At 38.8% G+C, this 26,419-nt stretch overlaps 4 protein-coding genes across 7 annotated transcripts; 1 reads left to right on the forward strand and 3 right to left on the reverse strand.

Moving 5' to 3' along the window:
• Positions 1-52: 52 nt before the first annotated feature.
• On the forward strand, positions 53-3,905 carry LOC110857692. 3 transcript variants are annotated; one of them, XM_022106298.2, is made up of 6 exons: positions 53-260; positions 466-543; positions 624-1,162; positions 1,540-3,024; positions 3,110-3,471; positions 3,555-3,905. In XM_022106298.2, the coding sequence occupies exons 3-6, from the start codon at positions 628-630 to the stop codon at positions 3,630-3,632; spliced, it is 2,460 nt and encodes an 819-aa protein (XP_021961990.1). In that variant the 5' UTR covers positions 53-260; positions 466-543; positions 624-627; the 3' UTR covers positions 3,633-3,905. The 3 variants fall into 3 exon arrangements, with proteins under 3 accessions (XP_021961990.1, XP_035714086.1, XP_035714087.1); XM_035858193.1 differs by having other exon boundaries at positions 466-536; XM_035858194.1 differs by having other exon boundaries at positions 64-203.
• A 5,076-nt stretch (positions 3,906-8,981) lies between these two features.
• Positions 8,982-11,069, reverse strand: LOC110857693. The gene is made up of 3 exons (XM_022106299.2): positions 10,866-11,069; positions 10,011-10,314; positions 8,982-9,878 (listed from the first exon to the last, which is right to left on the reverse strand). Exons 2-3 carry the CDS (start codon positions 10,306-10,308, stop codon positions 9,148-9,150), a joined length of 1,029 nt encoding a protein of 342 aa, XP_021961991.1. The 5' UTR covers positions 10,309-10,314; positions 10,866-11,069; the 3' UTR covers positions 8,982-9,147.
• Positions 11,070-11,596: 527 nt separating this feature from the next.
• LOC110857694 (pyruvate carboxylase, mitochondrial) lies at positions 11,597-16,323 on the reverse strand. The gene is made up of 11 exons (XM_022106301.2): positions 16,077-16,323; positions 15,307-15,988; positions 15,030-15,233; positions 14,764-14,939; positions 14,494-14,663; positions 13,857-14,428; positions 13,694-13,741; positions 12,889-13,501; positions 12,506-12,808; positions 12,042-12,434; positions 11,597-11,975 (listed from the first exon to the last, which is right to left on the reverse strand). The coding sequence occupies exons 1-11, from the start codon at positions 16,126-16,128 to the stop codon at positions 11,727-11,729; spliced, it is 3,462 nt and encodes a 1,153-aa protein (XP_021961993.1). The 5' UTR covers positions 16,129-16,323; the 3' UTR covers positions 11,597-11,726.
• A 4,034-nt stretch (positions 16,324-20,357) lies between these two features.
• On the reverse strand, positions 20,358-26,369 carry LOC110857695. 2 transcript variants are annotated; one of them, XM_035858195.1, is made up of 7 exons: positions 25,523-26,369; positions 25,285-25,449; positions 24,539-25,141; positions 23,996-24,128; positions 21,393-23,932; positions 21,034-21,293; positions 20,358-20,959 (listed from the first exon to the last, which is right to left on the reverse strand). In XM_035858195.1, the coding sequence occupies exons 2-5, from the start codon at positions 25,285-25,287 to the stop codon at positions 23,874-23,876; spliced, it is 798 nt and encodes a 265-aa protein (XP_035714088.1). In that variant the 5' UTR covers positions 25,288-25,449; positions 25,523-26,369; the 3' UTR covers positions 20,358-20,959; positions 21,034-21,293; positions 21,393-23,873. The 2 variants fall into 2 exon arrangements, with proteins under 2 accessions (XP_035714088.1, XP_021961994.2); XM_022106302.2 differs by having other exon boundaries at positions 21,034-21,189; positions 21,258-21,293; positions 25,285-26,369.
• Positions 26,370-26,419: the final 50 nt, after the last annotated feature.

Raw genomic sequence — 26,419 nt, forward strand, 5'->3', positions numbered from 1 at the left:
GCAGCAAGCGACTAAAAACTGCCCATTATGTTTTGGTGGAATTTGACAAAACTGGAATTCGAGCCAAGATCACATCACACATGTTTCCATCAATTTGCAAATTTTCTTTCACCAAGTGCCAAGTGAAAATTTCTTGTTTTTGGTACTTAAAATATTTTCTGTGGCTATTTTATCGTGAGAAATAGAACGATTCATTAGTTCAGGTACTACTAATCAGTTTGCCATGATTGTAGTCTATAAGTTGTTCGTTGAGTGTGCAAGTAAGTTAGATATAAAATAATTAATCCGAAGAAAATTACACTCTCTAAGTGTTATGGTAGAAAAATATGCTCTAAATAGTAACGTAACACGTTACGTATGCCCCCCCCCCACCCCCCACTAGTTTGTAATTTCCTGCACCCCAAGAAAGTCATATGCGGAGGAAAATAATAATTTTCTAACATTGATTTTGTTTTTTATTTATAGGACACAAGAAGAGATGATGATTTTTATGTGAACCTGATAACCTGATCTTCCCTCGGCAGGACCCATCTTTTGTATTTCGTAATATCTAATAACAATATACGATTTTAGTTTACAAGTGTGGGGTACGAATTAATCATAAACTCTTTAATTTTTAAAAGAAAAATGCCTGCTCATTCTGACGACGAAGAAGACCACCAGGAGCAGGAAAATCGGATGAGGCAGTACCAGCAACAGCTTCCTCCTCGTGCCAGGTCGCCCTCCCTGCTCTCCGTCAGGGACATCCGTCAAGCACCTGCTTCTTTTTTCCAAGCTCCACCGCCCATCCACGTCGATCTTCCACTCGGCAAGGATAAAATTAAGAAAAAAGAAGAAAAATTAGGAAAGGAAGATAGGGACGAACATCCCGATGAAGAGGAAGACGACGACGACATCCAAATCATCGATTCCGACCCGGAACCAGAACCACTTCTCCCCATCAAGAAGGAAGAACCAGCGGAAGTCGTTGAGGACGATGATGATGATGACGATATACAATGTCTCGGTGAACAAATACTTGAGAGACATGAAATAGTTTTAAGGAAGAAGAGAAAACTAGAGAAGGTTCAGAAACGAGTGAAGCTGAAGAAAAAACAACTTGGAAATTCTTCGGCCGCCACCGCTATCCCATCAACCTCCACTTTTCCACTGCCAACGCAAGGTAATAATAATGCCCATATGAGTGAATGCTGTTAACTACAAATTATGGATAGTGCCTAGGCACATTAACTCTTTCTGTTGTTTCTCCTAAGTAACTGATGCAAGGATGGACATTTTTAAAATAACAAATTGGAAGAATTATAATTTCAGTAATTGCATGCAATTTTTGTCGTATTTGGTGGTCTAAAATTTAAATTATATAGCCCTGCAACAATGTCCGCATCCTTTAGTAAACCCGATCTTGCCTATCTTCAGAAACGAAGATCAGAACAAGATATATTTATTTTATTAAATTACCAAAAGTTAATATGTCTTGATATGAGTGAATTCAATTATAGATTATTCGCGAGATTTATACTTCTCATTTGTATTTTGTAGGTCGACAAAATGCAGATGGACCATTGCCTCCTACTCTTCCCGGTAAAGCCGCTACGCCATCGCGGACAAATAACACCTCTCATGAGAGTATGGACGGCAGCGAAATCTTCTTTGAAGACACCACGGCTCCGCCACAGACAAATGGTGCCCAGAGAGAGTCAGTTCCACTCCCACATAACCAACCAACTGCCAATGTGCCCGCCAGGTACAATATAATCAATTTTCTCTACGGTGTAAGCCCAGAAGAAGCTCCCAGCATGGTGACGACGACGGAAACTTATACCATGAACGGGGTGGAAGTCCGTGCTTCCATGATTCCGGTTACGGTTAAAAAACCCATAAACATGCCACCTGCATCATCTCAACCTTCAGTACCTCCTCCTACCTCATCGCAAGTCGTGGAGTCGACTGAGGAAAATTCAGTAAATCGGACTGACAATACAAAAGTTGATCTACATGAACCCCGCCCCAAACATTCTCGCCACAAAGATAAATCGCGGCACCGTTCGCGTTCTAACTCTCGGCACCGTTCTTCTTCTAAATCCCGGCACCGTTCTTCTTCCAAATCCCGGCACCGTTCTTCTTCCAAATCCCGGGATCGTTTGCGTTCCGGGTCAGATCGACGCAGATCAAGCTCACGAACCCATCACCATACACGTCATCGTCATTCCCCATCACGATCACGTCCTCCGCTGCCGCCCCAACCCTCTCGTGAACGCGAACGAAGTCGCCACCCTTCTTCCTTCACCACTCAAATCGACGAAGCAACTCGACGCGCCCGTCAAAACGAGGCCTACTTGAGGGTCAATTCGCATCGGCAATCCATTACGGTGGAACAACCCCCACCAAGGACTTCAAAACCACATTCCCTCTTCGCCTCAAGCAACCCAGAATCCGCCCTCCTCCGCTTGCTCACGTCATGTTCACAATGTCCAGATGCTGTTATCCGCACTCGAGGCATGGGAACCCAGCACCAGAAGGAGAAACACAACCTAAAATACTGCCACGTCTGCTACGAACTCTTCTCATGCAAAGGGAACGTATGGAAAGATCACATGATTGAAAATCATTCGATTAATGAAGGCCAGGAAATGACCCCTTGTCCATTTCCAAATTGTCCAAGTATCCTCAACTTTGAGGGGCTTTACACGCACATCGGGAAAGTGCACCTCTGTCCCGAGGAGCAAATGCAAACGGTCAACTCTCGAGCTCCAAGGGGAGGTCCAATCCTCATCGATCCTGCCCCTTTAAGACCAAGTCTGCCTCCACCAAGAACACAGCCACAGGCCTCGCCCCAACTAGTAAATAATGGGAGAAGCACGAATAATACTCCTTCTCATACCAGGGTAGGAAGCCAAATGCGAGGACAACCACGAAGATCCCACTACATCCAGCCGTCTCGACCAACTGCTCCTACAACTAGTCAACAGCCAGGACCAGCTCATAACAATAGAAATCCATTTGTACAAAATTCTCTCCGTCCAAGTGAGCAAATTATATTAATAATATAATAGATATTGCATTATTAAAAATTGAGCCAATTTAATTAGATTAAATCTGTTTTCTACAGCCCATGCCAATCAACAGACTCAAATCGTCCAAAGGGACCAGCACTTTCCACCTCCACGGACTGGTCCACGCTTTCAAGGTGGTCGCCCACCCCCATCAACCATCCAGTACCGACAAACTCACCCCCCTCTCAACGCCAATCAACCTGGCTCCACGCACCACAACCCACAACCTTCTCAACAACGTGGTGAACAACAGAGCTCTCGTAATCAACCGCCTAATCCGGTTGTGAATTCGCCATTCCTGACTCCAAAACAAACAGGAACTTTGGACACTATCTTCAATAAAAAGCACACGATTCCCTCGCGCGAGAAGACCAACAAGATCGCAGTTTGTTGGGGAATAGACATTCAGCTCATCAATGTTAGATAATATTTAAAACTATTTGCACAAATCTTTTATCAATTTTATAAAATTCAAACAATTTTATTTTGCCTTTTTTACAGGATTATTTCATACATAAGGACGGGTTGTGGCGTCAAAATCGTTACAATCAAAAATCTCAAAGAAGACGCGAATATTAAAAGACATCGAACAGCAATACATTACACTTCAACAGATCAACTATGCATCACTACATGCCACCACTATTACTTACCGCCTTGATAAATTTAATGTACAAATTAGCCTGAGTCAGGTATGGAATAAAGGTCGATGCGGACCGATTTTACGGCTGCAGGGCCAATTTTTTGTGATTTTTCTACGGGGCACGATGTCCCAATGTTGACGGAATAAAAAATCAGATTTATCGGCGGCGAGGTGCGTTGACCTACCTGTCCAAAGATTTAGCCAAAATAGCTGAACCGATTAAGTTCAAATTTTGTACCCATGTATATTAGGCAAGTTTAGTAGTTATGTAGGTTGGAAGATGAACCAAATCGGTCCGGTGGTTGACCGGTAGCGGTCATATAAGTGGGTGGGACATAGCGATCATATAGGTGGGTGGGACATTGAACACAAGAACTTCGAAATAGTGCTAGGTAGGAAGCTGAAATTTTGCACACAGACATTGGCTCATAATGAAAGTTTCCGAGGTGAAATTAGAAAAACTTTCAACCAGGGGGACTCTAAGGGATGACCCATACCATTTTTAGTTTAAAAGTTCCTATGTTCAGCTAAGTTTGGTATGGGAAACTGACTTATGCATAACAAATACATACATATTGAAGTTCAGGCTTTTAAAGAGAGCCCCACTGGTCCTGGTAATCACGGGATAGGATTTGTAAATACTTATTTGGGAAAAAAAAAAATTTGTGTGCCACGTAGTGGCAAATATTTAACTACCACGTAGGGTGGTAATTGTCTTGTCAATTCTGACACAAATTTAAAAGCGTACTCTGTCTCGGGCTAAATGAAGTCTGCACACCCATTTTTGTTATTTTCTAAAACAATTCTATTGTAATACGCAACTTTACAATGAGATTTTCTAATGCTTCATAAATGCAAAAATGTGTTGTCAATAAGCTAGTTAGGGATCGTCCATATATTACGTCATCAAAAAATCCTGAAAAAACCACCCACCCACCCCAAAATCATCAATCGTCATCACTTCTCAAAAGCACCCACCCACCCCAGATGATGACGTCAACATATTAAATCTTAAAATTATCAATCGATATTATGAAGCTAATATTTGGTTCTTTAATTTTATTACCAATACACCTTTATTACATAACTCCGTTAATAAGAAATGTTGAGGTTTGAGTCAAAAACATTAACGCAATTATAATTGGTATTGACTACTAGATACATGAAGTAAATGGGCATGTCAGTCATTCTTCCATAATATGAATGATGATATGTATCCTTGCTCAGAACTACGATGAGTAATTAAAAAACTCCACTTCTCATTATCTTTGAAATTTAAAATTTTAAGATTTTCATGCATTTTTCAAAATTCAGAAATAGTTACATAGTTCCAACCTTTAAAAGCTTCTAGAAACATGATAATCACATAACTAATTTTTTAGAAAATATGTTGAATTTTTGTGATTGGGTTAGAATTTGTAGAATTTATGTAAAGGGTGTTGATTTAATTGGACAACATACTTTACCGTAAGAAAAACGCTTGCTTTTCAAAAGTGAAAGTATGACGAAAGCCAACTATTTTTGTGAGTTACCTCAGTAATTTGTGATTCCACGGTTGGCTTTAATCAAGCTCTCAACTCTTTGTTTGAGGCTCGTTGTAACTTGATATTATTCGAGCACAAATAACACAAGTTACCATAACTTGCATCAAAAATATGTGGACCCTCATTATTGATTAATCAAATTTTTTTGCTGTTCTGTATCCTCTATTTTGTCAGTGTAATTTAGGGTATAACTCGATTTGAGATTCATCAGTGTCAAGGATGTGACGACGAAATTTTTTATCTTCTCAAATACCAAGTTTCTCAGAGCATTTATGTAAATGCAATTCGGTCATCGATATTTTTGGTGGAAACATGTTTTTTTGGGTTAGCCTGAAAGTTCTGTGACAACATTGTGAAGATTCGACGATATTTTTCACGAGAATGAACTAGGTATTTATATTTGATTTTCACATAATCCGTGTTCTTGTGTTTAACTCCCCTAAACAATTTGGAAAAGAATTTCAAGTTTTCGCATAAATTTCAGCAGTCTTTGTTCTCCTGATTGATGGGACAAATTTGGGTTGTCCAGGCCGTTTTTCATCCTTGACAAAATTTTCGTTCACGCATTGCCACAAACGTTTCCGGTATATCCGAATTTTGCTGGAATTCATGTTTGTTTGGCATTCTCCGATTCTAAGACCTGTATCTCAATACTATGATGCTTAAAATTAGCACTTGTATATCTTGCTTCTAACCATGGTAAAAATTTCAAGGAAAAATATTAAAGGCATCAATAATTGTCGGGCCGAAAAATTGATGTTGGCGAATTAAATCAACACCCTTTAGTAAAAATGGTGTTTTGGGCTAAAAATTTGTCAACTTTCTGCCATAAATAGTAGACAATACTCGCATTCAGGAAAACACATACAGTCGGAACATTCCCGTGAATTAACAATTTCAAACTAATCTGGCGAAAATCCGAGAAAATCAGTTCACGCTAACGCATTGTAAATTAAAACACTGGTCAGACGGCATAATTGTGCCTCACACGTTTAACTCATTAAATTTTAATCCAACGTATTTTCGACTATAATTGGCCCAAAGTTCGAAACTTTAAATAGTCGGTCATGGTGAAAAATTTGTTGAGTGACACGAACTAGAATTGGTCCTCTTAAATTAAAAATTACCATTACTAAAATCTTACAATATCATGTCCAACGTGTGCACTGTTATTACAGAATACATAAAATTTCTGAAGATAAACTTTGACAGCTAATCAACGAATCCCCAAGAGGGAATGGGTTTCAATGAATGTTGTATAACTTCCACCCCTTGAAACTTAAGCTTAATTCCCGAAAGTTTATTTGGAAACAATTGTTCGAGAGTACCCAACAATGAATCGAAAATGTCTGGTTGCAAACCTGTTGGAATTTTAATCAGGAATGTAACCATCAACACATACTAAGGATTATCTACCCTATTTTGAGCAGCCTAAAAAAACAAAAACAGCATTAAGCGTCGATGAATTTGTTTCGCTTGTTAAATGTGTTCCCCAGACGCTTGGCTAACAAGTCTACATATATCGCTGTTTCCACAAATTCATTAATTTTCCTATACAAGTGTGTATGTATAAAGTTTCTGAGCACACAAAAATCGTACTACCTGCGCAAAGAAATTCCTGGAACTTTTTTCTTGTTGTGTTCCTGGTATCAGTTTTTTCTGAAACTTTCCCTCAGACATTGATCTTCATTTGTGGACAAAGTTATGAAAATAACCCCATGTTTGGATGAAGGAGAATGCGTTTCATAAATTGCTCGATTTTTTCTTCCCTGACATCGTCAAGTTGTGGAAGAACTGGAAGCCATCTAAAGACGCAATTCATCTTTCCAGATATGGTAAGTGATCCAAGGATGACTTACCATATCTTCAGCCATAACTTGGACTACGATTTTTAAAATTATGTACTGAAAATCTGCAAGTTCGACAATAAAGCGTACAGTCGTCATAAATCTCAGATCGATTTTAATGATTTTGGTGGGAAATACGTAGTTCCTTTATCTAATGTAAAAACCAATGATGAGTAGGGTATTTGCTGGGTAATCTTTTTCAATGCCTGAAATTTTTTCCAAAATACTACTTTCGCCTGAGATGAAGATATTGTTTTAGTAGTTCAAATTACTGGCATCAGGACTTTGCAGGGGTACCAGGGAGATAGGAGTGATTGAAATCCCAAGCTTTTGTTCTAAGTCTTCTACGTACTGGGTCGTTTCCCGAAAGATTTTCGAAATTAAGTTACCGTAAAAACTCAAATAGTAGTCGTGGGCTACTACATATTTATAAAATCGGTGGGTAGGACCCGGGTACTATTTGAGCAAGGCTACTATTTGGGCAAGGCTACTATTTGGGCAAGGTTACTATTATTTATAAAATTATGAAGAGAGACACGGCTACTATTTGCATATGACTATTATTTTTATTCCATGAATCAAGCTCAAGTTAAATTAAGATATGTAACAACACTAATTTTGCGTTTAGAGTTGTAGTCCATCAGAATGTTATTCTGCTCGACCAGCTCTTCGATGATTCCTTCGATGAGCTAAATTCGTGGTTTGTCATCGATTCATCGCTTGGATAGTGTGTAACTGCGATTATATTGAATTCTAATTTAATTATCTAAATGAACTGGTAAGAAGTGTGGTTGTATGGAAATGGAGAGGCACCTATTGGAATAAGGCTACTATTTGGGCAGGGCTACTATTTGAGCACGGTCACTATTTACAAAATTATGAAAATAGACACGGCTACTATTTTAGCAAGGCTACTATTAGAGCAACGGCTACTCTTTGAGTTTTTACGGTATTTTAGGTGTGAAATTTGGACTGTTTCTTGACCTTTTCTTGAAGTTTGTTTTCGATGACCAAACTCATATGCAGCCGACAAACTTTGACAACCTGTCCACTTTAAGTTTATTTCGGGTGGTTTTCTCGACTTGTTATGGTATCGATTTTTTGAAAAAACTGTACGCGATATCTTTTTGGGGGGCCGGTACTTTACATGCGATGGCACGCCTGGTAGGTTGCATTTTCATTGCTTCCGATTTCCAACGGAATTATGCACCTAAGATCATGTGGAACAGGAAACACCATATTTGGAAAATTTCAGCTTGTCCACAATCTTCGTTTGTGACATTCTTTCCTTGGAAAAGCGGTTGTGATGTTTGGCTTCGAACGAAAATTTCTGGGGACCGTTTGATCGATTTTTGTCACTCAAAGGTTTCATGCATGTCATCTATCATCTATTGTTCGAGAATAAAATTGGATAACTAACAAATCCAAAAAAACGGTCAACTTTTGGACTACTCCAAATACTACTTATAATTAATCATGTAAAACAAAAATAATGACAATAATTTCACCTTTGAGTAAAATAATTCGACTTTATCATTTTAACATCTATGTGATATCGAGAGATTTTAAAATAAATGTGACCTTGAGTTACATATTTACGAAAGCTAGATACAAGCCAAAAATATTCATACCTCCAATACATGTAGAATGCTGCGGACAATTTTTTGAGTTTTAAAAATTTGTTATGTAAAATAGAAAATTTATGCAGCTTTTGAAAAAATGACCAACAACAAGGAAATATGAAAGAAATAATAAAAATAAGAATAGAAATAAGTTGACGTCATCAAGATCAAAACCACCCACCCACTATTTTGATGACGTAATATATGGACGATCCCTTACATAAATAGGTATGTATGTATAAATAGCATGTAACCACATATAAAGACGATGCTTCGATAAAATGTTTGTCTCATTTATGAAACTATTTTATTGAAATGCTTATTAAATATTTAGTGTAGTTTAGTCATCCCAGGTCATTGTGTCGGAGCTTTTTCAAGCTTAATCACAAATAAATTTGTTGCTCAATATCAACATTATTATGTATATTCCATCCAATTTTACAATGTTTTGTACTGTACAATATTTGGTACTCGATTATTATCCCCCTTGGTAAAATTGTCACCGCCGTTTATCACAGTTTCTTCCCTTCTACGAATTACATCCTTTTCCGCAACGTTAATCCCACTGCGTTTCAAGTGGTTCCACACCAACTCTTTGTACTCTTCGGGATATACTTTCATATGCCCTACGTGTGGCGTATCGTTCCAAACTTTATGATCACAAGTTATCCCCTGCCCCCTCCAGCAGTCGATCATCCCTCTGTGCATACTTGGAGGGCTGATTGGGTCAAGTTCAGACGACAAAAATAGAGCCGGTGCATGCGTGACGGGTTTATTGTAGAAAATATTTTTCGACTCTAGATAAGTCTTCGTCGAGTCGGAGAAAACTTTCAAATGTAGATCGACATAGTTGGAAAATGCCTTTTGAAGCAGTGGGCTTCTTACAAAGATGGATTTACTACTTCCTAGCTTTAGCGATGTAATATCAGCCATACTGTCATAAATTTGGGATTTGATCGTCCCCAGAAACTTCTCCCCATGAGGAGATAACTCGGCATGTTTTTGAATTCGGGTAAAAACGAATCCGCCCACGGAAAAGGAGTGGATAATTTTTTCATCGTGATCCGAGCTCAATAAAGTTGGCAGGATTTCTTTCGTTGTGATGGGTTCGTACAGCGAGGGGAGAAGGAGGTGTGCCGCACTCATGCCGATTGTTAGTACGTCGAATCCTGCAAATCGAGTGAAAGCGAGAGGAAAGTTAATTGAGGTTAAATTAATTTGTGGAACTTGAATGAACGCTATCTTAACAAATTTTAGCCGTAAATATTTAAAATTTGTCATGCATTTGCATATTTACGCACCTTTGTCCAAGTAGACCTTTGCATACTTTTCCACCGCTTTCCTGTTGGCCATGAGCCATGGGAGGAGTATTGTGAGGGGTCGTCCTTCGCTGCGATATTTTGTGAGTGAAGGTCGGTTTGAGAGAAGCCCTGTGGTGTCACCATTCGACATAAATGACACCCGAGGTGACAGGTGCGTTGTGGATGTTAAGCTTCTGATTATTAGGACTGGTTTGAGATTTGCTCCAGTTTGGAGTGAATTTCGTATCACTTGGAGATTTGGAGAGGAGAGCAGCGTCAATCCAGCTTTCCTTGACATTTTGACCTATGCAAATTTAAGGATAAAAAATTATTTTAAGTGAAAGTGAGCCCCAAAATTAAATGAATTGGTGAAGGTACAAAGTTTGCAAAATCAAATTATGCAAAAATTTTCCTAACATGAAAGTTGCGTCTTAATTTTGCAAAAATATGAATAGCTAACAACCATGAAAACCCAAACTAACAATGGAACCTTTTTTCAAGCTACACCAGGATCGACTAGCGAGTGATGTCAAAAAATCAAGCAAAAAAATAGAAGTCACGTGACACTTCTCTTTCCGTTGAATGGCCCTTTTGAAGAAAAATATTGGAGGTCAAAGTTCAAACGAGCGCCTTGGTTTTCGCCCCGTGGAAGAAAACGCAAGAGAAAATTTGCTCAAAAACTGAACTTCACCGCCAATATTTTTCTTCAAAGGGGCCATTCAACGGAAAGATAAGTGTCACGTGACTCCTAATTTTTGGCTTGATTTTTTGACATAACTCGCTAGTCGATCCTGGTGTAGCCTGATAAAAGGTTCCATTGTAAGTTCTTGGATATACAAATTTGTAACAACTTACTGCTGAGTTTGCAAAAATGCAAGCGTGATTGCTAATTTGTGCTGCACACGCTCCACAAATCGAACTGACAAGCAAGCCACCCAAGTACTGGATTTTTGCATGGTAACGACCAAGAAGAACTTTGCAGGAGTCGAAAGCGTGATGCAAACATTGCAAACCATACTTGAATTTGACATTGCATGAAACTGGCACGATGCAATGGTGCAATTATGGCATGATCGTCCTATTAAAACACAGAAATTGGTGAATCATCGTCACCTTGACGTATAACCTGTTTACCACCACTGGTATAGTAACTGGATAAAAAAACTGCATCTCATTATGCACATGTACAAGTACCATGATCTACATATTACACTACACAATATGTGTGTATGGAAATGCATTAAATATGTTACCAACCACATTTCCCGTTGCATAATTCATCCAATCTTGACTTACATACGTATTTATGCATGCATGTACAAAGATATTTGTGAATTTGATTAGTTTCTTAACTGTTTGAGGCAACCGGACACGTATTTATATGCATATGTATGATACAGATTGTAAGAATACTTCAATAATCTACGAAATTATCTTCTATAAGCAGAGCTACAAATACGCATTTAAAGGTCACTGCTTATGATGATCTTCAGCAGAAAAGTGCCCCATATAGAAATGTCGAATCTACGAGATGAATACAAAAGTCGATATAAATATTAAACATTCATCCGATAAGTTAGTACAACTTTTGATTACAAACACGTATTTTTATTAATTTTCTAACCAATGGCCAATACTAAATACAAACATGTTACGTTACCTACATAGTATGTTTTATATTCTAAATGTGTATAAATACGTACATAAGTTACGTATCTATACGATTGTGATGATCAAATCTTCCGCATCCAATTTCATATCTTTTGTGACATGAATTTTTGACACGACGCCGTCCATCGGAGCCTGCACAATCATTTCCATTTTCATTGCGGAAAGAACGACAAGTGCGGCTCCCTTTGGGACTTTTTCACCTTCAGCGACTTTCAACTCGATCACTGACCCCGGCATGGGTGCTCCGACTTGACCTTTAATCCCCTTTTCAGCTTTCGGGTGGAAAGTGTGCTCCTGAGGAACATAATATATTATGAAATTATAAAATTCCTTACTTAAAATGTAAATGTAAAATCTAACCTTTGCTGCCCCTCGATCCCTGATAAAGACCGACCTCAACTGCCCGTTGACCTCGTAAAAGACTTCCCTTCTTCCATGCTTATTCAAATCTACCGCCACCGCGAGTGTCTTGAACGATAGGGTTTTCCCTTTTTCAATCGTTACCTCAAATTCCTCCCCAGTTTTTGGACCAACAAGAAATATCCTCGTCTCCAATTTGCAAACTGGACCGAACTTTTCACGGAAGGTGAAAAAGTCTGACGCCACTTGCGGATAGAGGGCGTAACTCATGACATCCTCTTCACGAATGCGGCCCCCAAATCGCTCCTTTAAGTCGATGGTGGCCGCTTCGAAATCGAATGGGGCGAGTTGAGCTCCAGGGCGTCCTTCGATACCAGGTAGACCTTTCAAAATCTGGGGGCAATCAACTCAGATTAGCATTTGCATATTTGTATCGATCGATAAGGAAATTTTCAGAGCAATACCTTGGATCTCAACGGTTCCGGAAACCCCCCATGCGGTTGTCCTATTTCACCTCGCATAAATTCCACCACACTTTTAGGAAACGATAATTCTTCCGCCCGTTCCTCGACCTCTTTGGAAGTAAGTTTATTCTGCGCCATAAATTGGGCCAAGTCGCCGACCACCTTACTGCTCGGTGTCACCTTGATGATATCCCCGAGAAGCATGTTTGCCTCGGCATAGGCCGCTTTCACCTTGTGGAACTGACTCCCTAATCCTAGAGAATAAGCTTGGAACTGAAGGTTGGTGTACTGTCCTCCTGGAATCTATATACATTATTTTATTATTTTTAATATTTTGGAGCTGCATACATAAATTACATTTGAATCCGAAAAAATTTACGTACTTCGTGCAGATAAACATCCGCCGTTCCACTCTTCAACGTCGTCGTACACTCGAACGGCGCATACAAAGTCCGGGCCTGTTCCCAGTAGCTTGAGTATGCTGAAACTTCCTCCAAACCGAATTCCGTTGCTTGTTCCGTTCCTTGAAGAGATGCCACAATGGCACCAAAGCTTGGTTGAGAGGTCATGCCAGACATGGAATCTACCGCCACGTCAACAATATCTGCCCCAGCTCGGGCTGCTTCAAGCATGGAGGCGACCCCTGCTCCAGAAGTGTCGTGGGTATGAACATGAATTGGCATTGTGGGGTGTTGGGCACGCAATGCGGAAATCAATAGTCGGGCAGCTTGTGGTTTCAAAAGTCCCGCCATATCTTTTACGCATAAAATGTGAGTGCCGGCGTCAACGAGGGCAGACGCCAGGCGAAGGTAGTAGTTTAGATCGTACTTGGTCTTGGATGGGTCGGATACATCACCAGTGTAAGAAATGGCGGCCTCTACGACGCCACCGGCTTTGGCGACGGCGTCAATGCCCAAAAGTAGGTTTGGAAGGTAGTTGAGAGAGTCGAAGACCCTGAAGATATCCATACCGTTTCGAACAGCTAATTCGCAGAATCTGAAAATGTAGAAAAATTTTATCAAATGTAAAACTCCACAGAATCTAATTCATTCACATGCATGAAAATAAACTGAAAATACAATACTAAAAATTCATATGAATAAGCATGTCACGTCATTTCGAACCCGGTGGGAATTCAAAATTTCCGCTTTCATTAATGAAATAGTAATTAAAATTTCTTATACTCACTTGTACACCACATTATCCGGATAGTTTGTGTACCCAACTGCATTAGCGCTAAAATGAATAATATATAAGTCGATTGTCAGAATATAACAGCTAACCGAAACTAAATTTCTTCGCACCGCAACATAAAAAAATAACAAATTAATAAACCGTCAAAATTACTCACCCCCGCAATAACATTTGAAAAGGCACGTTTGGAATCAACTTCCTCAACGCGATCAACCTCTCCCACGGGCACTCGTGTAGAAATCTCATGGAAACATCGAACGTCGCACCTCCCCAGTTTTCCAACGAGTAGAGGCGACTCAACTTGTGCGCCACGAAAGGTGCGATTCTAACCAAATCGTACGTCCTCACGCGAGTGGCCAACAGGCTTTGATGTGCATCTCGGAGGGTGGTGTCCATCAACAAAAGTTTTGGATGAGCCCTCACCGCAGCGGCGAAAGCGGCGGGACCATGATCGAGGAGTATTTTTCGCCATCCTGACGTCGGATGTGGGGCAGTATGCGGGGTCAATGGGACAACGGGAACGACAACGGCGGGTTTGAGACTGGTGGCTAAAGGTGTCGTTGGTCCGTTAACAAGGACTTCGCCGACGTAATTTAGAATTTTTTGGGCGCGATTTTGCTGCGGGAGGAAGGTGAAGAGTTGTGGGTGCTCGTCGAGAAAGTTGGTGTCCAGCGTGCCAGCGAGGAAACGTGCGTGCTCGAGGACATTGAGGAGGAAGGGGATGTTGGTCTAGAAGAGGAGAAAATGACAAAATTTATTAGGCACAAATTTTGCAAGCAATTACTTTCGCTCACCTTTACTCCTCGAACACGGAACTCTCTCAACGCTCGGTCCATCTTTGAGGCCGAGGAGTACAAATCTCTCGCATGGGAGATAACCTTAACCAAGAGGGAATCATAATATGGCGATATGATCGCACCAGCGAAGGCGGACGCGCCATCTAATCGGATGCCCATTCCTTCACCTGAAAAATGATCTTAATGTGGGTCATTCTTGTAACTACCTTAATGAGAAAATATCAGTATCTTAATTCAAGGGATATCTCATAATAAATCGTTATTTACCGCTTCGAAATACATCAATCCTGCCAGAATCTGGACGGAAGCCTTCAGCGGGATCCTCTGTCGTGATACGACATTGAATAGCAAATCCATCGATGCGGATGTTTTCTTGGGTTAAGCCGAGCGATGGGAGTGAGGCACCCTCAGCTATGCGAATTTGAGATTGTACGAGATCCACGCTGAAATATCAATAAAATTCATAATGAATAGGCTCTTAAATGTCAACATACCACAATGTTACACATAATATTTATTTATCATCAGCTCACCCCGTAATCTCCTCCGTGATCGTATGCTCCACCTGAATCCTGGCGTTGACCTCGATAAAGTAAAACTTCCCGCTGGGCTCTAATAAAAATTCGGCCGTTCCCGCTCCCGTGTATCCCACGTGCTTCGCCAATCGAACTGCCGCACTGGCCATCTCCTCTCTCACATCCTCATCCAAATTTGGAGCGGGTGCGACCTCAACCACCCTAAAAGATAAAACTATAATTAGAATCCCCTCCCCATAAATTCATACCTATTCATATCTAAACATAACATTACTTTTGATGTCTTCGTTGCACCGAGCAATCCCGCTCGTATAAATGGACCACATTTCCATACTCGTCTCCAAGCAGTTGAACCTCAATGTGTCTCGCTTTCTCCACAAACTTTTCAATAAACATGGACCCATCGCCGAACGCTGCTTTCGCCTCGCCACTCGCAAGGTTAAACATGTCCGCGACATCCTCTAACTTCCTCACGACCCGCATCCCCCTCCCGCCCCCGCCAAAAGCCGCCTTTACCATGACCGGAAGTCCGTGCGTCTTACAAAATTCGACCGCATCTGCCGCCGTTGATACCGGAAGTTCCGTCCCAGGGACGACAGGGACATTGGCCTCGATGGCAACCTTTCTCGCCGCCACTTTATCCCCCATCGTTCTGACCACTTTGGGCGTAGGTCCGATAAACCGAATCCCCGCTTTGACACAAGCTTCTGCAAACTCGGCGGACTCAGACAGAAATCCGTACCCTGGATGGATCGCGTCGACATCGTGTTCCTTCGCGATCTTGATTATTTCAGGAATATTTAAATAAGCCGCGACCGGGGCGAGCCCGTGACCTATGAGGTACGATTCATCCGCCTTTTGTCGGTGCATGTGCATCTTATCCTGCTCAGAGTAAATGGCAATGGACCGGATTCCTAACTCGGAGCAGGCTCGGAAGACTCGGACGGCGATTTCGCCTACATATTTATTATAAATATATTTAAATATATCACTGAAATTTGAAATACAAAATTTTCTAAGACTCTGAATCATCCAAAATCTCACCCCGATTGGCGACGAGCACGCTCCGGATCGGGTGTTCCACAATTGCAGACATTATTTCTACTTGAACAACTATATTTGACGGACAAAGTTGTGTATGAAGTTGACGCTTATCCAGTGAGTGAACGAGTGAGTGTACGCTTAATGGGATGGTTTTAGATAAATGAACTGAATTAGACTGGATTGGACTCACTTGTCTACAAGTCTTTTTAGCCGTAATTATGCATATTCTTTAACTACATCCATAAATACTACGTGCTGACACGACGGGCTGGACCAGTACATAAACATATCACAGTTGGATAATCACACACACCCAACTTCCACAGACTTTATGTCACGAGGAGGATTTACTTATTTTCTATGGAACCAGCACGACCCCACTTTTCGTGACATGATAATGAATAAAACCATACATATATAACTCCATACATAGTCGCATATAAAGTAGGCATTTGCATAACAGGCACTATATAAACATATTTTTACTATAGAAGAAGTTGGATCACCAATACAATTGTAAATATATAGATATCTGTTGTGATTTGATGAGGCGGCTCAGCTTCCAACTGCGTGGTCTGGTTTGTTTTGTACCCATGGGTACATATGTACAAAAATCACTCATTTTGGTCAATCTCGTGAGTGCGGATGGAGATTTGCACACGTAGATAACAAATATTTTTAATATCTATTTACAATGAAAATAATATTGATGCTGGATGAATTATGTGACATCATCAAAGTATAGATGGCTATAAACAAGTGCGGTTGGAATGTACATACATATGCACATTCGTAATTGTCGGCAGCTTTACTTAATTATATGTATAGGGATGTATGCAACATGTAAATATGCAGTAAATTGACTAGTTACACAAAGATATCAATATCATTAAGAGTATTTACTCAGGATCAGTTCCTTTAAGCCGTGGTTAACTTTAATTTTCCATTATTTTTCACATCGTACTGGCTAAACTAGTTTGCTTAGACTTTACACAAACAAAAAGAAGACATATTTACACACACACATCGCGTTGGTGAACAGCACATGTGTAAACGCTTAAAATGTTAAACATGGTATTATTCTTAATAAGGTACGTGGTCATCTCTTGTAAGTGGCCGAAGGAACTGGAACCTTTTATTTAATTCATCAGTACATTGGTAATTTTACAAACTTTACAAGGTTGAAGGTTTAATCATGAAATTTTTTATTGTTTAGTCTGGCTACATGGCTACCTTTCATGGATTGATCAAGTTTACAAAAACTTCTGGCGAATGCATGTAATCCACAACTACCTATGTAAATATTTAAACGGATGTCCATTTGCATAATTCGGCACTTGCATTTACTTTCTACCATAAAATCCCAATTTTTCTGAAAATCTAACCAATTAGTATTTTGATTCTTAATTTCACAGTAGCGATAATTAGTTTCCACATTATTTCATTGCCAGCAACAAACTCATCGTATGATACAAAACCCTTTCCACATATCGGAGAAAGTAGTCCATCCCGATCCCATTCTTTAACGATTCCACCGAACTTACAAATTCTAAATTAATCCAGTTTGGCAAAAGTGCACCAACAACCCTTCTCCTGTATTTACTCGTCCCATAAAATGTCGCCATTTTTCTCTTAAAAGTTTTCGATCTAGTCGAAGATTCCGCTACAAATCGAATGGCAAAAGTCTCATTGACAAATCCCGTCAAAATCATAACCATTCCGGTGAAGGTGACCATCACGGAAATTTTGCCCCCTGGCATGAACTGCTTTATAAAATAGTACAAGGCAACGGTCGACTCACTGACTAAAATTGCATGGTGTAAACATGGCGAAATTAGATCACTTGCCAGTCCTCCCTGAATTATGCTCATTATGCGGAGTTTATTGTACATTTTGATCACCACGTGGAAACGGAGGTCCATAATTAACTCGTTTATGCGGAAACTCCACAAGTACAAGACGATGATGCCATTGGCCACGGAGAATATGCCGATTGCGTTGACTAAAAATGCAACATTGGCACTAATGCAGGAAAAGATGGTGATCAAGGTCCACAGTGCCAATTTCATAATGCTACACTTAAAATTGGAAAAATCTCGGACAAAAGTATAAAACGGGTTGTACTCGCAGCCAAAAATGATAATACAAGATGTCGCAAAAGGCATACCGTAGATGAGAGATGTCGAGAATTTTTCAGCGAGGTCCGTCGCAATGAATTTCTGAGATTTCTTTTTTGGGGGCACGATTTCTGGAAAATTAGGGTTGAAATATTAAAATTTTCAAAATACCAGTGATTTAAAATTCTAGACATTTATATAACTTAAATGAAAATTAATCAATATTAGCAATTATGCATAATCCATAATACTCATAATAAATTATTGCATAAGGAACATTTTTCGTATTTTTTACGATTAGTGTCAAACTCTCTAAGTTTATTGCTCCCTGTAAACTAAATTTTATACAATTTTGGGTTGAACGCCAAAATGTTATAAAATTTCATGAAATTCAGCACAAGAAATTGTAAAATTGAGCTTACTCAGCAAATAAAAATTTGAATTTTTATTATTACTTTTAATTTGTGTTCCTACCTTCCATGCCTTTCTCTAAATTACAGACTGATTCGAAACACTTGATGAATTCGCTAGGTCGCTCCTCCCGCGTGAAGTACCACATGAATGGCAAAGCCACCATAGTTAAGGCCGAGGTGGCAAACGGTATATACACCAGGCCGAGATCTGAATTTATATTTCTGGTCAGTTGATAACATCGAAAAAACAAAATTGGTTGAACTATTATTGTCATGATTAGCGTGTGAATCCTAAAGTATTTCATGTGTCGACCCCTCGAGGGATAAGCTCTACCAGTTTTTTCATCCCACTCGAAAAAGTATCCTTTGCAACATGAATTTCGTCGAATTGCGAGGATAAACCGTTTCAAGATGAGAATGCCATATTTGTGCCACATAGTGGACTACAGGAATTTTAAATTTTGCTACGAGATGAAGTCAATTCAGGTAGATCAACTGTAAAACAGTGACTGGCTTCTTATGCAATGCATTAACTTCGAGAAAGTGAAATTTGGGTATTAGTGGATCGATTGTCCTACCCCAGACAATTCACAGTTTGAATTATTACGAAGGTTGTCCATACTAAAAAACATTCTGCGGACTGGAAAAAAATGTACGATGCTGTATTAAAGAGAATGTATTTATGATTCTATTATTAAATAAATTTTGCTTCCAAAGATTGTACATTAAATTATCTAAGCCCGAGCCAGAGCTACTTATTCTATTTACCGCGACCTATTAAATTAGTTGCAGAATACGTATTTGTCAGCGATCCACCCTCTCTCCCTAAGTAAGTTCTGCAAGTGATTTGCGGGTATTTCCCACCCATGGACTCCTACCCGCAATTATCCCCCACCCATTAACTACTACTCATTATCTCCTACCCGTGATATTTTTAACAAACAGAATAAACGTCTTATCACATTGTGACTGATACTCTCTATTTTGTTTATACATAATATTCTCTCCTTGGCATTTAATTTAATTAGATTGTGTTCTATCTCAATTTTATGTTTACGTAATTTGTAAATTTTGAACGGGTCAATTATCTCTAAAATCACCGATCTACCTAATTTTCCCGAATTTATTGCAAACAGACTTGCTAGTTTGTGGAATCAAACCAAACCGAACCAATAATTAATTTTTAAACTCTCGAAGTAAACCTACATGTCACCATTATGTAATATTTGTTTTTCGTTGGTTTAAAAATATAGATAGAAGAATAAAGAAGAAAATGATTGCAGGTAGGGTAGGAGATAATCACGCGCACACATATAGAAGATAATAAGAAAAATAGCACAGATTTTGTCTTTTATATATAAATCTGTTGTAAATTTTGCAATTTTACACGAGTTTAGAAAAATATTAGAGACAACTAATAATTGACTATTAAAATAACAAAAATAAATCGAGTATTATGAACTTAAAATATCTAAAGAAATTGTAGAGTGTCAGTCACAATGTAATAAGGCGTTTAGTTTGTTGGTTAAAAAATATCACGGGTAGGAGCTATTGGGTAGGAGACTTCCGCACACCTTGCAAGTAATCAGTTCAAAAATTGATCTTATGGTCAGCAAACCTATCAATTCATGCCATTCAATCCTCCACCAAGAAAAGAAGCCGATTAGGTCAGGTTGCTGAGGTTGGTGTTATAGTTTGACAAGGACAACATCATGGGGCTATAAGCCCTCGTTCGGGCATAAAACTCAATATATAACCCATCCTTGAATATTGATTTATTCAGATTTGCACAATTATAAATACTTATGTTTATTTATATCGTCCGAACACAGTAGAATATTCCAACTTGTGAATATTGAAATATTTAAAGCAAAATAAATGCATATGTAATGCTATTTTATTTTTGACATCAGCTTTGAAATTGCATGTGCATATTCATATACAGTATTATAAACGTATGTACATACATATGTACATACAGGCATTTACTTATTTATCTAAATACAGGGAAATATACTTATTTTAAAAAAGTATCGAGAACGGTATGTGTTCCAGAATAAATAACTTTCACGGGTACATATGTTTGAACAAATTATGACACTAACAAACAATAAGTTCGAGTATTTATACAATTTCATAATTTACCCCACTAATTAATACTTCTCTTCTTCTTGGTAATGAGACAATAGAAACAAAACGTCTTTGGATTGTACCCCCCAAGCGTGGCTCCTGGAGGCTTTCCTGCCCATGGCCTATTATATGATTGAGTTGGATTATATGATGGAGGACGGTAAGATGGCGTCCATCCACCGACGCCACCACCACCACTAACACCACCTGTTGAGCATCCGTCCTATAAGACCATTAAAACACCAATTAACAGCTACACAAATTTGCTAAATTCAATAATTTCAGGCTCATTCTCACTAATCCAATGGCCACCCTGTTACCACCCGAACCCCCACCGCAATTCACGTTCCATCCTCCTTGACCAGCTACGATTGAGGCGCCAACTAATGGGCCATTTCCACCTTGAGGCCACCCCCATCCGAGCCCCCAGCCTCCTTGGCTACCACCCCATCCCTGCTCATAATCACGACGCAAAATTAGTCCGAAAATGCCAGATTGTCGCTTGAACTATTCTTACGTACCCATCCATTTGGTCGGGGTCCATTAATTCCGTAATCCTAGCCAAATTAAACTTTAATTGTAGTACTATTTTAGATAAAATTATTTATCTTCGTTTTTTGCAAGCATACTTTTACTGAATTTTATAAAATCCTTACCACCCCAGCAACCGTACTCTGTCCGATGCCGATGGCCCACTGCGCCAGATCAAAGACAGGTCTGGTTCTTGTCGCTGGATTATTTTGTAACTCTCCAACACCAGGTAAGGCCTTATCTTCTTTAAAATGTATGTCATCCTCGTCACTGGAGAGTTCGTCGTCATCTTCGAGGGAGGCCTTGATCAACCCGTCTTTCCAGTTGGTGCCTTGCTTTATTTCTAAAATTGCGGTACGGAGACCATCCCCAAATGATAGCGACGCACTTTCCCATATTCCAGTTATCAGCAACAAATATGCGAATAAATTTCTATTTTTGAAAATTTCCATTTCGAACGACTTAACCCTAACACGGTCAGCGTGGTAGTGGCGGCGAAATGAAAGGAAAATTAATTCGTGCCGTTAAGCTAAGCATTATATACGTAATATTCATTTTTGCAAGTTGCGAAATCAGGTTTGAGTTATTCTAACCAAAGTGAAATGTGGAAGTGTTTACACAAAAATTCAAGTGCAAAAATTAGTACCTGATTTCAAAGCATATTCGTGCAAATTTCTATTTTAGACATGTGCAGAAGTTCTACAGCAGAAATATGAAATTAAATAACATGATAGTATAATGACCTTTCAATGCCAATGATCACCAATAAATTACGCATATAGGTAGATTTATATGAGGATGTAACTTTCTTTAATACATCTTGGCTGTACTTTCACTTTCCCTTTCCAAATTTATGCAACAGGTACAACTATTTTTATTCCCGTGCATAAAACTACCTATTCATTAGACCAGTTTTCAATCATGCAAATTTTTATGCAAATTTGATTTATTACCGTTTGAAATTAAGTATCACCCTGAACTACCTCAACCCGTAGTTAAATTATCATAACCTTCAATCTTGGCGTATTGGTACGAATTTATGCCCTTAATTACATTATTACAGCATCAATTTAATGCTTTGGTCAAGTTGTCGATCTACTTTTTGTAAATATTTTTAAATACATAACATTCAAGCAGCCATCAATTTCTGTCGTACAGTACATTGAGACTGATCGAAATATGAACAAGTCCGGAACAATTCGAACTGCTTAGGTGACATAAACCCTTAAAATGATTTTATCGCAAATGCTAATTTTTCCACTCGTTGCTATCAACGTTGCACCAGCTAACAAAAAACAGTATCCCGAATAACTTGTTTTGTTTAGTTATTATTTTGCAAACTTGAACCGGATCAGACATAATCTTTTACAATCCTTGCAATCCACATAATTATTTCGCTGACAGGGTACATGAAAATCCATTCACAAATTAAACTCGAGCCAACCGGCTTGACTAAATCGATTCTTGAATATTTTAAATGTATTGCAGTTTGGCAAATAATATTCACTCTTTTTGCAATTAAAAAAATTTAACTAAAAAAATACAAAAGAGAAGTTTATAAATACCTACATATCTAAATAAACAATTTAAACGAAAACTTTTAAAATGAAGATGTGTCCAGGAATATCCCCCGGACTGGACTCCAGTCCCTGGAGTAGTTTGAGCACGCCACTAATCTAGTCTTAGGTCTAGAGCTTTGGCGGGAGGAAAATGTGACAGTACGTCAGAATAACTAGCACCGGGTCAAAACTTTGGATGTGCAAGGAAATAGTAGGAGACCACTTGGGCGAATTAGTGAAAGGCATTATAATGCCGTCGTAGTCCAGGCTTTTGAGGCCAAATTAAATTTACTTCGCTTACTTAAAGGTGATGAAAGTTGAGAAGTACATTTTCTGTTACACCTACAGTACAATTACTGACAACATTCTTGTCAGAATTTTATTTTAATTGTGCCATTTTTATTTAAAGCTTGCTCATCATTTCGAAGTATTTTCATTTTAACATTTGTTCAATATAAATACACGTGATCTTACAATACAAAATACTTGATAAAAATAAACTTGGTCGAAGTAAGTAATAAATACGCGTATGTAGAATTGATTATTTGTGTACATTACATAAGTACAAATATATTCATCCCCATGTTACGGCGAAAGAAAAAATGTTAACGGCCCAAAATCAATAAACTTTTCCAAGTAGTATGAAAAATATAAAAACCAGTCTTTCCATATTTTTAAATTTCGATCAATTCGATTGCCCATTTTAAATAAATATGACCTCGTATGTATGACCGCGACATCCTTCCCTAACAAGTTTTCAACCTCGTTATTGACCTATTTTACTGCATTTTCTCCCCAATTTTTACATAAGCATAAAATTCTGACTTGATAATGTAAAAAATATGTAGGTATTCTTAATCCTAATTGCAACTATCTACATAATAATTTCGATTATTTGTATACATATATTGACTGTTATCGTTAATTCCTAAATACTTCGTATGCAAATGAAAATCTCTGTACAAATGTCTCTTACACACATGCGTTAAAATTATTACTCTGAATCACACCCTAAAAATTCCCCCTTATGAGTACCCCATCACCAAATTACGCGTTGATAGTACAGTAATAGCAGACCACTTTCGCATTAGGCTGTCCACCTCCGGCTGAATAAAGTAAAAAAATCATTGATGCAAAGATCCGAAATTAAAAATCTAAATTTTACTCACCCCATCCACTCATCTGAGGGACTTGTGGCGGAGTTTGTCCCCATCCCATCGTGGGCTGAACCCACCCCCCTGCTCCACCTATTCCACCAATTCCAGCCCCAAAGCCTGGATTGGAGATTGGTCCTGGATAACTCTATACAAAGAAATAACCATAATTCCAATTAGCACATTGAAAAAAATATGGCGCCTCATAAAGTCGGACTCGATTACTCATCACCAAAATTAACACATTTTCTCGTCTATAGGAATTTGTTTTAAAATTATGACGACAAATTTGTAGTCAGTAAGTCGATTAATAGAATGACCGTGAATTTTTAGACTTCATGTATGTAGGTCAGTTTCGATGAGTTCCAAATCTTCTGAATGCTTCTTAACCTTGAGATCTCCTCCTTCAAAAACTGACAAAATCTGGAGTGCGATTTTTTTTAAACTGGCAACCACAAATTTGTCGTTCAGAATAATAAGATAAATTTCCAGACCTTGACGATGAGCCATCAAATCCTACTTTAAGCTATAAATTTCTAACCGACAAAAAGTACTTACCCCACCCGGCGGTGGATATGCTGATCCTGACACCCCCCTCGTTCCCGCCGTTAGGTCGTGCCCTCCCCCAAAATTTGCCGTACCACCGTCCACATGGATTCCTGACGCCGCCAGCCGTTCAGCCAGACTCATCACCGCATTTGCACCAGTGGTCGACGTCTTTGGTCTGCCTTGCCGATCAACACCGACAATCTGTTCCTCCTCCCCTTGACCAAGTGCTTCGTGCAGATAGTCCTCCCCATTTTCGCCCTGATCCAGCTGCATTTCACTCGAGTGGAGGATCATCTCCTTGTCCGAATCTGTCAATTCGTTACTGGTCACAACCGGGGTGGAAACGACGACGGGGGTGGGAGCTCGGCGTCTATTATTCTGTCGATTATTCCACTTTCCTTTTCCTCCAGATCTCTCCGCCCGTGTCGTAGACGCTGAAAGAATGGGCAGAATTATGCTCGCACCAGGAGTGGGGGTGGCAACCATGTTCAAGGAATCTGAATCTTTAACTGGGACAATATTTCCAGACGATGGAATCGGATCTGCCCAAATTATCGGGGTTAGGTGAACTATTAAGATGACGAGGGCACTGCTAATTTGCACATGGTGTTCCTATGTACCAGGAAACAAGCTCAATTAATTGGTGATTGCAATAGAAAATGTTCAGTTTAATCGTCAGAAGTCTTCCATAATCAAATAATATACGAATAAATAATTTATGTATAAATGAATAATTGAAAGTTTAAGAAACTTACCATTTTGTCAGACTATCTCTCCAAGGCGTCTTCTCTTGAGTGCTTGTAAAGTTGGGTGTGTACTGACAACGTATCTTTGATATGTGATGTCTGACCGGTTGGAAAGATTTAGTTCAGTGGGTTCTTTTACATAGCACAGATTGTCGTCTATGTAATGTTGCGATACTGACATAATTTTATTGTAAAAGAAGTTAAGTCATTCTTCTGCCTTAATAAGTAAGTCACATAATATATAAACCTCAATTAAGTAATTATAGTTGAAAAACCAGTTCCCGATGGTTGTTGACAGGATGGGAAGTCGTATTAAAAATAGTGCTATTTAGTCGTTGCAGAGATCGAGTTAAACGGGTTTATTCTCTAAGATCTAGTTTTGGTTTGGTGCTCGAAATCTACATACGGCGATTCTAAATAGTCGAAGAATACTACAAAAACTAAAAATACATTTTTTTAACGTGTTTAAAACTGGGTTTATATTACCTGTCAAGATTTCATACTAGGTTTAATACTTAGCATACCTAGTTTTTGATAAATAAGTGACCACTTTTTCTTAAGTATTAAATGTCAATTTTCTCGATCATCTAATAAATACATATCCATAAAAATATATAGTTCTTGTTTCACAAAAGTATTAAATATGAATTTAATCCTCAGGTACAATAAAATGTCACAAATAACTTACGCAAGTTTTTTTATAACTTTGCTTACCTCGAAAAAATGTTCCGAACTTGATATAGTTTTTATTGAGGGTCATGGCTCTGACGAGTAAGCCAATTGTAAGTTTTTCAAATTACTTTTCAAAGTACTTTTGAAAATTTGGTACACAAACCTCGCCCCCTGTATAAACAGCCCTTGTTCAGTGTTTCCGTTACAGCAAATCACACATTCGAGATTTTTATATCGAACTTTTATTTTGAATTCCACATGTATCGTATGTCCATGTGGAAATATAGAAAATGGAAAGTACTATTAAAAAATACGTAAATTGGGTTTTATAGATGATAGGGTAAAATTACACAAACAAATGCTAACTAAATTTATATGCACTTACACGTATGTATGTATGTACATATATGGATTTACATAGTATGTTCATACATACATATTTATGTAATGAATGTAGATAGGTATGTATGTA

Source organism: Folsomia candida, unplaced genomic scaffold (assembly GCF_002217175.1).
Source record: "Folsomia candida strain VU population unplaced genomic scaffold, ASM221717v1 Fcan01_Sc019, whole genome shotgun sequence".
NCBI classification, from domain to species: domain Eukaryota; kingdom Metazoa; phylum Arthropoda; class Collembola; order Entomobryomorpha; family Isotomidae; genus Folsomia; species Folsomia candida.

Bases quoted from the DNA above. Each gene is read 5' to 3' on its own strand.
- LOC110857692 (XM_022106298.2), top strand. From the start codon at position 628: ATGCCTGCTCATTCTGACGACGAAGAAGACCACCAGGAGCAGGAAAAT. The intron at 3,025-3,109 runs GTGAGCAAATTA...TGTTTTCTACAG, and splicing joins ACAAAATTCTCTCCGTCCAA to CCCATGCCAATCAACAGACT. The intron at 3,472-3,554 runs GTTAGATAATAT...CCTTTTTTACAG, and splicing joins TAGACATTCAGCTCATCAAT to GATTATTTCATACATAAGGA.
- LOC110857693 (XM_022106299.2), bottom strand. From the start codon at position 10,308: ATGTCAAGGAAAGCTGGATTGACGCTGCTCTCCTCTCCAAATCTCCAA. The intron at 9,879-10,010 runs GTGCGTAAATAT...CTCGATTTGCAG, and splicing joins AAAGGTCTACTTGGACAAAG to GATTCGACGTACTAACAATC.
- LOC110857694 (XM_022106301.2), bottom strand. From the start codon at position 16,128: ATGTCTGCAATTGTGGAACACCCGATCCGGAGCGTGCTCGTCGCCAAT. The intron at 15,234-15,306 runs GTAATGTTATGT...TTTATCTTTTAG, and splicing joins GTGCAACGAAGACATCAAAA to GGTGGTTGAGGTCGCACCCG. The intron at 14,429-14,493 runs GTGAGCGAAAGT...CTCCTCTTCTAG, and splicing joins TCCGTGTTCGAGGAGTAAAG to ACCAACATCCCCTTCCTCCT.
- LOC110857695 (XM_035858195.1), bottom strand. The intron at 24,129-24,538 runs GTAAGTACTTTT...TTCTTTGTATAG, and splicing joins CATATCCACCGCCGGGTGGG to AGTTATCCAGGACCAATCTC. The intron at 23,933-23,995 runs GTGAGTAAAATT...TACTTTATTCAG, and splicing joins CCCTCAGATGAGTGGATGGG to CCGGAGGTGGACAGCCTAAT.